General features: G+C 40.5%; 1 protein-coding gene across 5 annotated transcripts in view; it reads right to left on the bottom strand.

The window, feature by feature from the left end:
• LOC133555250 (solute carrier family 26 member 6) overlaps positions 1-12,500 on the bottom strand; it is a 61,353-nt gene that overhangs the window by 22,172 nt on the left and 26,681 nt on the right. For all 5 annotated transcript variants that reach the window (XM_061904860.1, XM_061904866.1, XM_061904861.1 and 2 more), the window contains 5 exons: positions 10,579-10,718; positions 10,386-10,496; positions 4,884-5,059; positions 4,636-4,800; positions 707-859 (listed from right to left, as the gene is read on the bottom strand). In XM_061904860.1, the coding sequence (XP_061760844.1) occupies positions 707-859; positions 4,636-4,800; positions 4,884-5,059; positions 10,386-10,496; positions 10,579-10,718 (745 nt within the window). The remainder of the gene's footprint in view (positions 1-706; positions 860-4,635; positions 4,801-4,883; positions 5,060-10,385; positions 10,497-10,578; positions 10,719-12,500) is intronic.

Genomic DNA, 12,500 nt, shown 5'->3' with positions numbered 1-12,500 from the left:
ATACATATCTACATATATATATATATATATATATATACATATATATCTACATATATATTTGTGTGTGTGTGTATATATATATATATATATATAGTTATATATATATATATATACACACATATGTATGCATACATACATATATATGTGTGTTTGTGTATATATATATATATATATATATATATATATATATATATATACACACACACATATGTATGCATATATACACATATATATATGTGTGTTTGTGTGTGTGTATATATATATATATATATTGTATACACACATATGTATGCACATATACATATATTAACACATATATATTAACACATATAAATATATACATACATATATACATACATATACATATGCATACATATGTATACATACATACATATTTAAAAGGTCAATAATTCACAACAACATTAATTTGTTTTTTTTAGTGTTTTTGAGGTAAGGTAAAAGGTAAAAAACAGCTTTCTGTCATTAAAGGACTTTGCAACATTTTCTCATTACATTTCACAGGTTTTTTTTTTTGGTAATAGTCCATTTACAAAATGCCGCAGGCTGCAAATGGCTGCACATTTGGGAGTTTTTTTGGGGTTGGTGCACTAATTGTAAGTGTATTTGTGTTTTTTATGTTGATTTAATAAAAATTAAAAAATACTAAAAAAAAATACAATAATATGAGTAAGTTTTTTCTACTTACAGCAAGCAGCTCCACAGGTATAGGGATGGGTATTTTTTTACTTAAGTATGAATTGAGCTCCTTCGCCAGAATGAGGCCAATAATGGCCACGATACTGACCACCAGCGTGCCAATGTTGGTCTGTGGGACCAGATAACACACCTCCAGCACTGTCTGCAACAAACACAAATGATGATTTGAGAGCGTGTGAGATCACTTTTTCATGTTTTCAATTGAGAAGATACATTATGTCCAAATTTTTAACAGAACCCACGGTCCTGGATGCCCACTAAACATCTGAACCGGTATCCTTCAGTGGCTAATGAAACTGTACTAGCACAAATGTTCTAATTATAGCCAAAGCAGTAATTTGAAGTTGTTAGTGATTGGAGACAGGTTGTTATTTCTAGAATTTTAATACTCATCACATACTGTATAACATCATTTAAAACTGGAGTTTTAAATGATGATGATCAAAAAACGGGTATTTCTGTCTGTCATTCCGTCGTAAATTTTTTTTCCTTTTATGGAAAGTTTTTGTAGAAAATGAATTATGAAAAAAACACTTAATTGAACGGTTTAAAAGAGGAGATAAAAGGAAAAAAATTTAAATCAAATTTTGAAGCATAGTTTATCTTAAATTTCGACTCTTTAAAATTCAAAATTCAACAGCAAAAAAAAAAAGAGAAAAACTAGCTAATTCAAACCTATTTGAAAAAATTCAAAATTCCGTCGTACAATTTTTTTCCTTTTATGGAAAGTTTTTGTAGAGAATGAATTATGAAAAAAACACTTAATTTTGTCCTTTGCCATGGGCCAAGGACCCTATTGAAACTGCTGTGTTTTATTATTATTCCGCACCTACGCGCTGTAATTTGACCTCCTTAACATGCTTCAAAACTCACCAAATTTGACACACGTCGGTATAGCAAACCTTCCCAACATATTAAGCAACCAATCCCCCAAAATGAAAATTGCGCTCTAGCGCCCCCTAGGAAAAAATTACAGACAAAACTGCATGTAACTTCTGTTAGGAATGTCATAGCGACATGAAACAAAAACTCCTATGTAGGTCTGACTTAGACCCAATTTTCATACACTCACTTCTTTCAGCAAAAATCTACAGGAAGTTAGCAAAAACCCCTTCAAAATAACATTTTTGCAAAAAATGCAATTTTTGCCTCTTTGCGCTGTCATTTGACCCCTTTAAAATGCTTCAAAAGTCACCAAACTTGGCGCACACATAAGGACTGGCGAATATTGCGATCTAATGAAAAAAACAAACCCCAAAACTCAAAATTGCGCTCTAGCGCTATTTTTGAATAAAACACTGAAAAAACTGCTCCTAGGAAGAAAACACAAACAAAACTGCTTGTAACTTCCGGTAAGAATGTCGGAGAGACATGAAACTAAAACCTCTATGTAGGTCTTGTTTAGACCTACATTTCATAGATTGACAACCCCCAACAAAAATCAACAGGAAGTTTGCAATCCCCCCTTCAAAACAAAAGTTTTGTAAAAACCGGTCACCTTTCTTCAAACATTATCTCCTCTGAGTGCGTTTGTTGTTTTGGCTTCAAACTCGCACAGGAGAGAGATTGAACCCTTCTGATTAAAAGTATAGAACAGAGTTTTGATAAGTTCTCAGGTTTTGATTTTACGTGCCTTCAAAGAACCCCTATGCAAAGTCTCCTAAAAAATGTCATTTGACCCCGTTAAAATGCTTCTAAACTCACCAAACTTGACACACACATCAGGTCTGGCAAAAATTGCGATCTGATGAAAAAACCTAACCTCAAAACTGCGCTCTACCGCCCCCCTAGGAATACAACATGGACAAACTGCTCCTAGGAAGAAAACACAGACAAAACTGCTTGTAACTTCCGGTAGGAATGTCAGAGAGACATGGAACAAAAACACTATGTAGGTCTCACTTAGACCTACATTTTAATAATTAACATACTTTGGCAAAAATCAACAGGAAGTTTGATATTTTCACTTCAATACAACAACTGCATTACTTTCACAATGCATTAGATTCTCAAAATAGTGGCTCCAAGGCGTCTTCTAACGCTTATCCGGCCGTGGGTCTCGGGGGCAGCAGCCAAAGGCGAACCCGACCAACGCTGCTTGCAGCTTTAATTTAATCTTCAAACTGAAAAAGTATTTTTTTGTGTGCAAATGATCCTTGATTTAGAATTTAATGGCGGCAACACATTGCAAAAAAGTCGACACAGGGGCATTTTTACCACTGTGTTACATGGCCTTTCCTTTTAACAACACTCAATAAACGTTTGGGAACTGAGGAAACAAATTTTTGAAGCTTTTCAGGTGGAATTATTTCCCATTCTTGCTTGATGTGCAGAATGTGGCTTGGCATTGTCTTGATGAAATAAGCAGGGGCGTCCGTGAAAAAGACGTTGCTTGGATGACAACATATGTTGTTCCAAAACCTGTATGTACCTTTCAGCATTAATGGTGCCTTCACAGATGTGTAAGTTACCCATGCCTTGGGCACTAATGCACCCCCATACCATCACACATGCTGGCTTTTCAACTTTGCGTCTAGAACAATCCGGATGGTTCTTTTCCTCTTTGGTCCAGAGCAGTGGTCCCCAACCTTTTTGTAGCTGCGGACCGGTCAACGCTTGATCATTTGTCCCGCGGCCCGGCGGGGGTTAAATTTATTTATTTATTTTAATTTTCTTTCCCTTTGTCATGAAAAAGGGATTTTTTTTTGGGTGGGTGCACTAATTGTAAGTGTATATTGTGTTTTTTTATGTTGTTTTAATAAGAAAAAATTTAAAAAATTATTTATTAAATAATTATTAAAATTAATAAAAAATTATTCTGCGGCCCGGTACCAATCGAGCAGCGGGACGGGACCACTGGTCCAGAGGACACGACTTCCACAGTTTCCAAAAACTATTTGAAATGTGGACTTCTCAGACCACGGACCACTTCTCCACTTTGCATCAGTCCGTTTTAGATGAGCTCGGGCCCAGAGAAGCCGGCGGCATTTCTGGGTGTTGTTGATAAATGGCTTTCGCTTTGCATCGTAAAGTTTTAACCGAACACTTTCCCACTTTGCATCTGTCCATTTTAGATGAGCTTGGGCCCAGCGAAGCCGGTGGCATTTCTGGGTGTTGTTGATAAATGGCTTTGGCTTTGCATAGTAGCGTTTTACCTTGCACTTACAGATGTAGCGACAAACTGTAGTTACGGACAGTGGTTTTCTGAAGTGTTCCTGAACCCATGTGGTGATATCCTTTACACACTGATTTCAGTTTTTGATGCAGTACCGCCTGACGGATGAAAGGTCACGACCTTGCTGCTTACGTGCAGTGATTTCTCCGGATTCTCTGAACCTTTTGACAATATTACGGACCGTGGATGGTGAAATCTCTAAATTCCTTGCACTAGCTTGTTCGACAATTTGTTCACTTATTTGTTGACAAAGTGGTGACCCTCACCCCACCCTCGTTTGTGAACGACTGAGCATTTCCTGGAAGCTGCTTTTATACCCAATCGTGGCACCCAATTAGCCTGGACACCTGTGGGATGTTCCAAATAAGTGTTTGATGAGCATTCCTCAACTTTCTCAGTATTTTTTGCTACTTGTGCCAGCTTTTTTTGGAAACATGTTCCAAATGAGCTAATATTTGCCAAAAATAACAACGTTTATCGGTTCGAACGCTAACTATCTCGTCTTTGCAGTCTATTCAATTGAATATAGGTTGAAAAGGATTTGCAAATCATTGTCTGTCTATCTTCGTTGGCCCTGCGATGAGGTGGCGACTTGTCCAGGGTGTACCCTGCCTTCCGCCCGATTGTAGCTGAGATAGGCGCCAGCGCCCCCCGCGACCCCGAAAGGGAATAAGCGGTAGAAAATGGATGGATGGATGTATTCTGTACAACAACATCAATGACAATGCCAGAGTCTTGCTTACATAGATCAAGGAGAAAGGTCCGCTGTATCGCAGAGGGCTGATTCCAAAGGTATATTTGAGCTGGGACACGATGACGTGGGTGGCGGCACCCGTGGTGTAACCCCGCACCAGCGGCTCAGACAGGTAGGTCACCACAAATCCGAAATGGACCAGACCCAGCAGGATCTAACATCAGTAAAAAAACCAATTGTTACAACTGACGTGGAATCTAAATACCGAAGGAAGAGACTCTCAATGATTCACCGTACCTGAAAAATCCCCGACAGGAAAGTGACGGCGGCGGCCACTCTGACCCGCTCCGCGTCACGCGCGAAGACATCCACCGAACTGGAGTTGGTCACGTTGTCCCACGTCGCGAAGTCTGAATCTGGGGCGAGTCGCTCCGTCACGCCGCCAATCATCACGCTCAGGACTGCGTACGTGCCTGCAGGAGCGAGGAGAAACTGTCAGCCCTGGAACCTCGATATTCACAGACAGGTAAAAACATACTTTGGTGTGCTGTCAGAATAATTGTATCGAAGTTATTGCAAAATGTGTTTCAATGAGTTCCCGGCGAGCAGACAAAAGCTGTCTTTGATCTTACCAATCAAGAGGCTTGTAAAATTCCACTGTTTAGGATGGGAAGCGACATGAAGGTGTCGGTTTCTTCGATGTATTGTAATCCACAGGAAGATTTAGTCTACAAAGTGGAGAGTAAGCAGGCCCTAACCCCCCTCCAGACACTTTTTCTTTGAACTGTTTTGTAACCAGAGGCGACGGCTGTTTACGACCCCCCTCCCTTAGAAACAGCTGTTGCCATGTAATCAGGGAAAGTCCTAATAAAAGAGGAGGCGTACGATATTTCGTCAGAGCGTGGTGGAACACTGTACAAAGGTGAAGTGAAGTGAATTATATACTCAAAGCGCTTTACATAGTGAAACCCAATATCTAATTTTTACATTTAAACCAGTGTGCGTGGCACTGGGAGCAGGTGGGTAAAGTGTCTTGCCCAAGGACACAATGGCAGTGACTAGGATGGCGGAAGCGGAGATCGAATCTACAACCCTCAAGTTGCTGGTACGGTCGCTCTAAAAACCGAGCTATACCGCCCAAGGGGTACAGGTCTACGTGTTTCTCCTCATTGAGCCAAATTTCATTCTGTCTCTGTTTAATTCCTTGCTCCTTTGTCTGTTAAATAGATGAATGTTTCATCCACCAATTGTGTGCATCACAACAGAGCCATTGTGGGCGGGCTTATCGATCTCCGTGGTCATAGAGTCAGCAGAGCAACGCTGTCATTAGCTACTGTGCTAATTGCTACATTCTGTGCTTTTTAGCCTTTTTACAGCATTTTTCTAGTTTTTTTTAATCAATATGAGTAAAAAAAAAAAGCAATGAAAAGGCCATGTGTGTTTTGAAACATTAAGGAAGTATCCACAGCTGGCACGGCCGCTCTACCAACCGAGCTATACCGCCCAAGGGGTACAGGTCTACGCGTTTCTCCTCATTGAGCCAAATTTAATTCTGTCTCTGTTTAATTCCTTGCTTCTTTGTCTGTTTAATAGATGAACGTTTCATCCACCAATTGTGTGCATCACAACAGAGCCATTGTGGGCGGGCTTATCGATCTCCGTGGTCATACAGTCAGCAGAGCAACGCTGTCGTTAGCTACTGTGCTAATTGCTACATTCTGTGCTTTTTAGCCTTTTTACAGCATTTGTCTCGTTTGTTTTATTCAATATGAGAAAAAAAAAAAGCAATGAAGTATCCACAGCTGGCACGGCCGCTCTACCAACCGAGCTATACCGCCCAAGGGATACAGGTCTACGCGTTTCTCCTCATTGAGAACACATTTAATTCTGTCTCTGTTTAATTCCTTGCTTCTTTGTCTGTTTAATAGATGAATGTTTCATCCACCCATTGTGTGCATCACAACAGAGCCATTGTGGGCGGGCTTATCGATCTCCGTGGTCATACAGTCAGCAGAGCAACGCTGTCGTTAGCTAATGTGCTAATTGCTACATTCTGTGCTTTTTAGCCTTTTTACAGCATTTTTCTAGTTTTTTTTAATCAATATGAGTAAAAAAAAAAAGCAATGAAAAGGCCATGTGTGTTTTGAAACATTAAGGAAGTATCCACAGCTGGCACGGCCGCTCTACCAACCGAGCTATACCGCCCAAGGGGTACAGGTCTACGCGTTTCTCCTCATTGAGCCAAATTTAATTCTGTCTCTGTTTAATTCCTTGCTTCTTTGTCTGTTTAATAGATGAACGTTTCATCCACCAATTGTGTGCATCACAACAGAGCCATTGTGGGCGGGCTTATCGATCTCCGTGGTCATACAGTCAGCAGAGCAACGCTGTCGTTAGCTACTGTGCTAATTGCTACATTCTGTGCTTTTTAGCCTTTTTACAGCATTTGTCTCGTTTGTTTTATTCAATATGAGAAAAAAAAAAAGCAATGAAGTATCCACAGCTGGCACGGCCGCTCTACCAACCGAGCTATACCGCCCAAGGGATACAGGTCTACGCGTTTCTCCTCATTGAGAACACATTTAATTCTGTCTCTGTTTAATTCCTTGCTTCTTTGTCTGTTTAATAGATGAATGTTTCATCCACCCATTGTGTGCATCACAACAGAGCCATTGTGGGCGGGCTTATCGATCTCCGTGGTCATACAGTCAGCAGAGCAACGCTGTCGTTAGCTAATGTGCTAATTGCTACATTCTGTGCTTTTTAGCCTTTTTACAGCATTTTTCTAGTTTTTTTTAATCAATATGAGTAAAAAAAAAAAGCAATGAAAAGGCCATGTGTGTTTTGAAACATTAAGGAAGTATCCACAGCTGGCACGGCCGCTCTACCAACCGAGCTATACCGCCCAAGGGGTACAGGTCTACGCGTTTCTCCTCATTGAGCCAAATTTAATTCTGTCTCTGTTTAATTCCTTGCTTCTTTGTCTGTTTAATAGATGAACGTTTCATCCACCAATTGTGTGCATCACAACAGAGCCATTGTGGGCGGGCTTATCGATCTCCGTGGTCATACAGTCAGCAGAGCAACGCTGTCGTTAGCTACTGTGCTAATTGCTACATTCTGTGCTTTTTAGCCTTTTTACAGCATTTGTCTCGTTTGTTTTATTCAATATGAGAAAAAAAAAAAGCAATGAAGTATCCACAGCTGGCACGGCCGCTCTACCAACCGAGCTATACCGCCCAAGGGATACAGGTCTACGCGTTTCTCCTCATTGAGCCAAATTTAATTCTGTCTCTGTTTAATTCCTTGCTTCTTTGTCTGTTTAATAGATGTCATCAGTGTTTGAACCTGACATGTACGAAAGTTTCATCCACCCATTATGTGCTTCGCAACAGAGCCATTGTGGGCGGGCTTATCGATCTCAGTGGTCATTCAGTCAGCAGAGCAATGCTGTCGTTAGTTACTGTGCTTTTTAGCCTTTTTACAGCATTTTTGTTGTTTTTCTCAATCAATATGAGTAAAAAAAAATGCAATAAAAAGGCCATGTGTGTGACGTCTGGGTGGCATGGTGATGCCGTTGGCGCTCTTCCAAGATGCAGGTCGGGCACGGACACAGCGTAAAGGTAAGAAATTAAGATTTATTCGATAAATAAAACAGACTATGAACAAAAAACTGGTACTAGGCAGAAAAGGCAAAACAAACAGAACTAGCATGGGAGCTAGAAAAAAACCAAAAGCGCTAGCATGGGAGCTAGGGAAATAAAAGAAAACTTGCACAAGGCACAAAAGGCAAAACAAAACTACTAGCGTGGGAGCTAGAGGAACCAAAGCTTAGCGCGGAAGCTAGCAAGAATCGGTATGGGATTACCGAGTCGAGGATCAAGGACGTCACAGTTGTGCGGACACAAATTGCGTGTAACACAAACTACGAGGAGAGGACGAGTGAACGGAAAATGCAGGCTTAAATACCAGGCAGTAATCAAAAACACAGGTGCGCGTCAACCGAGAGTAGCAGGTGGAACAAATAAGAAACCATGGAGACCAGATAAATAAGGAAGTGCAAAACTAGGAACCGGAAGAGTCCAAAACAAACGGAAAACACAAAAGGACTCAAAAACCGAAATTAAAATGTGATCCGGGAAGCGGATCACAACAATGTGTGTTTTGAAACATTCAGGAAGTATCCACAGCGTTGTAGACACTGCCTTCACCCCAACATCCCTACTTTCGCTGCACACCAAGAATATTTACCGACAAGGTAGAGTGGATTTTAATATATATTTTTTTCCAATCATCAAAGTGACTTGGCTGTTAAAGTTGAGAAGTTTTGTGATTTGAAAGTGAGTGCACCACAGGGCTAGTGACAGTGTGTGTGCGTGTTGGCACGGCGGCTGGAAATGAGGACAGTTGAGCTAGTTGTTCTTGTTTCGACTTTGTTCTTGAATAGAAACTGGGTCCAGCACTGCCTTGTTATGTTTGTTTGATATAAAGTACTGTATTGCGCTTTATGATATGTTCAAAGTGTACCAACTATTGCTTGAATAAGGATTTGTCAAGGCTGGAACCCATGATTCATATTCACATTGTTTCTTACGGAGAAATTGGCTTCGATATACAAACTTTTATATTTACAAATTCTGTTCGGGAACCAATTCAGTTCCTATATCGATCTGTGGCTTAGTGGTTAGAGCAGGGGTCACCAACGCGGTGCCCGCGGGCCCCATGTAGCCCGTAAGGACCAGATGAGTCGCCCGCTGGCCTGTTCTAAAAATAGCTCAAATAGCAGCACTTACCAGTGAGCTGCCTCAATTTTTTAAATTGTATTTATTTACTAGCAAGCTGGTCTCGCTTTGCTCGACATTTTTAATTCTAAGAGAGACAAAACTCAAAATAAAATTTGAAAATCCAAGAAAATATTTTAAAGACTTTGTCTTCACTTGTTTAAATAAAGTCATTTATTTTTTTTACTTTGCTTCTTATAACTTTCAGAAAGACAATTTTAGAGAAGAAATACAACCTTAAATATGATTCTAGGATTTTTAAACACATATACCTTTTTACCTTTTAAATTCCTTCCTCTTCTTTCCTGACAAATTAAATCAATGTTCAAGTTTTTTGTTTTTTTTTATTGTAAAGCAGTGGTCCCCAACCACCGGGCCGCAGAATAATTTTTTATTAAAAAAATAAATAAATAAATTTTTTATTTTTATTAAATCAACATAAAAAACACAATATACTTACAATTAGTGCACCAAACACAAAAACCTCCCTTTTTCATGACAAAAACGTCCCTTTTTCATGACAAAGAAGAAAAGAAAAAAAGGACCCCCCCCCACGGGACAAAATATTAAGCGTTGACCGGTCCGCGGATACAAAAAGGTTGGGGACCACTGTTGTAAAGAATAATAAATACATTTTAATTAAATTTTTCATTTTAGCTTCTGTTTTTTCTACGAAGAATATTTGTAAAATATTTCTTCAAGCTAATTATGATTAAAATTCCCAAAAATTATTCTGGCAAATCTAGAAAATCTTTACAATCAAATTTAAATCTTATTTCAAAGTCCTTTGAATATCTTTTAAAATTTTTGTTCTGGAAAATCGAGAAGAAATAATGATTTGTCTTTGTTAGAAATATAGCTTGGTCCAATATACTGTCCTTGTTTTGAAAATAAAGTCAAAGATTTGAAAAATGACAATCAGCTCAGTTGTGCATTCCCACATTACTAAAAAGGTTGCAAAAAAAAAAAATGAATTGGATGAGATTATGTAGCAACAAACCAACAGAAAGACACTCACCTATGGAGATGTGCTTGGATGTGCCGAAGATGAAGTAGATGAGGACGGGGTAGAAGGAGGAGTAAAGACCAAAAACTGGAGGCACGGCCGCCAGCAAGGCATAAGCCATACCTTGAAGGACACATACCAAAGTGGGGTTATCTAATGTGCATCATCAAGTAGTCCAGACACACAGTACGTATGTTTATCTGACCTTGGGGAAGCTGCATGATGCCCACACTGAGTCCCGAGATAAAGTCGCCCAGTGCATTTACTCTGATGGAGTAACGAGGCAACCACGACAGAACAGGGACGCTGCCCAGCAGGCAGCTCTTGGCTCTGGGGCCGGAACACCTGAGAAAGAAGATGTATCATCAGTCAGGCAGACTTGCCAACCCTCACGGATTTTCCAGGAGACTCCCGAAATTCAGCACCTCTCCCGAAAACCTCCCGGGACAATTTTTCTCCCGAAATTCAGGCGGAGCTGGAGGCCACGCCCCCCTCCAGCTCCATGCAGACCTGAGTGAGGACAGCCTGTTTTCACGTCCGCTTTCCCACAATATAAACCTGGGGTAGGGAACCTATGGCTCTAGAGCCAGATGTGGCTCTTTTGATGTCTGCATCTGGCTCTCGGATAAATCTGAGCTAACACTGCTTAACACAATAAGTAATGAATAATTCCACTTGTAATCAAAGTGTTAAAAATAACGTTCAAAATATTAAACATGCTCATGCATTTGAATCCATCCATCCATCCATTTTCTACCGCTTATTCCCTTTTGGGATCGCGGGGGGCGCTGGTGCCTATCTTAGCTACAATCGGGCGGAAGGCGGGGTACACCCTGGACAAGTCGCCACCTCATCGCAGGGCCAACACAGATAGACAGACAACATTCACACACTAGGGACCATTTAGTGTTGCCAATCAACCTATCCCCAGGTGCATGTCTTTGGAAGTAGGAGGAAGCCGGAGTACCCGGAGGGAACCCACGCATTCACGGGGAGAACATGCAAACTCCACACAGAATCCATCCATCCTTTTTTCTACCGCACTTTATTTATTATAAGTTTTTTTTAGGGCTTGCCCTCCTGGGGGTTCTTCAGACCACCAAGCACCGACCTGAGAGCCTGTTTCAGGGTTACAATATTTTTTTATTTTTCAATAAGTCTCTCAGTTGCTTTCCAGCCATTGTCTTTTTCTCTTTCGTTCCCGCTCGCACTCTGGCTCCAGCTCCAACCCCGTCTCTCCTCCTGGCTGCTGCTTATAACAGAGCGACAGGTGATTAGATAACAAGGCCCAGGTGGGTCGTCTAGGCACCTGTCGCTGATTTCGAGGCCGGTCCTGGCACACCGTGCTTCGCTGCAGGCCCACAGGCCACGCCCCCTCCACAGTTAGCTTCAGAATATCAATGTTATTACAAAGAATAAGAGACCTATTATACTCTATTAATGTTGGTCTTACTTAAAAATGCACGCGTTTAGGTGTGTTCAGTGTTTAGATAAAAATGATGGAAATACATTTTAAAATATTCGGATTCTTGGCTCTCTCAGCCAAAAAGGTCCCCGACCCCTGATATAAACTGTGTGTCTAACCAATGACGTTATAACTGTAGAATGATCGAGGGCGAGTTTTTGGTTTCTTATGTGGGTTTATTGTTAGGCAGCGCGGTAACACACAACAACAGCAGTCACGTTTTCGTCTACCGTAGAGCAGTTTGTCTGCCGTAAACAGCAATGTTGTGACACTCTTAAACAGGACAATACTTCCACAACACCTCCAGGCAACTTCAACCCTTTACTAATACCCTCCTCCATTCACATCCCATCTCCCCGGATTGTAAATAACCTAATGTAAATAATCCAATGTATTTCTAATGTATATACTTGTTCTTATGCTTTCTGAACTCACTATGTTCTCTGCTCGCTGCACATATCCTACTAAATAAGACCTACACTGTTTCAATGTCTCTGTTGATGCAATTGTTGATGACTGAAGTACTGATATCAACCAAAGCTCCTCATCCCACCCACTGGATTGTAAATGATGTAAATAATTCAATGTATATACTATGATGATTAACCTGTGTGATGACTGTATTAGTATATATTTGTACCATGAATTGATTAACGTAGACC

Source organism: Nerophis ophidion, linkage group LG06, assembly GCF_033978795.1.
Source record: "Nerophis ophidion isolate RoL-2023_Sa linkage group LG06, RoL_Noph_v1.0, whole genome shotgun sequence".
In the NCBI taxonomy this organism is placed as follows: domain Eukaryota; kingdom Metazoa; phylum Chordata; class Actinopteri; order Syngnathiformes; family Syngnathidae; genus Nerophis; species Nerophis ophidion.
The sequence above is the reverse complement of the archived record's forward strand: the minus strand, read 5'-3'. Positions and strand labels throughout refer to the sequence as shown.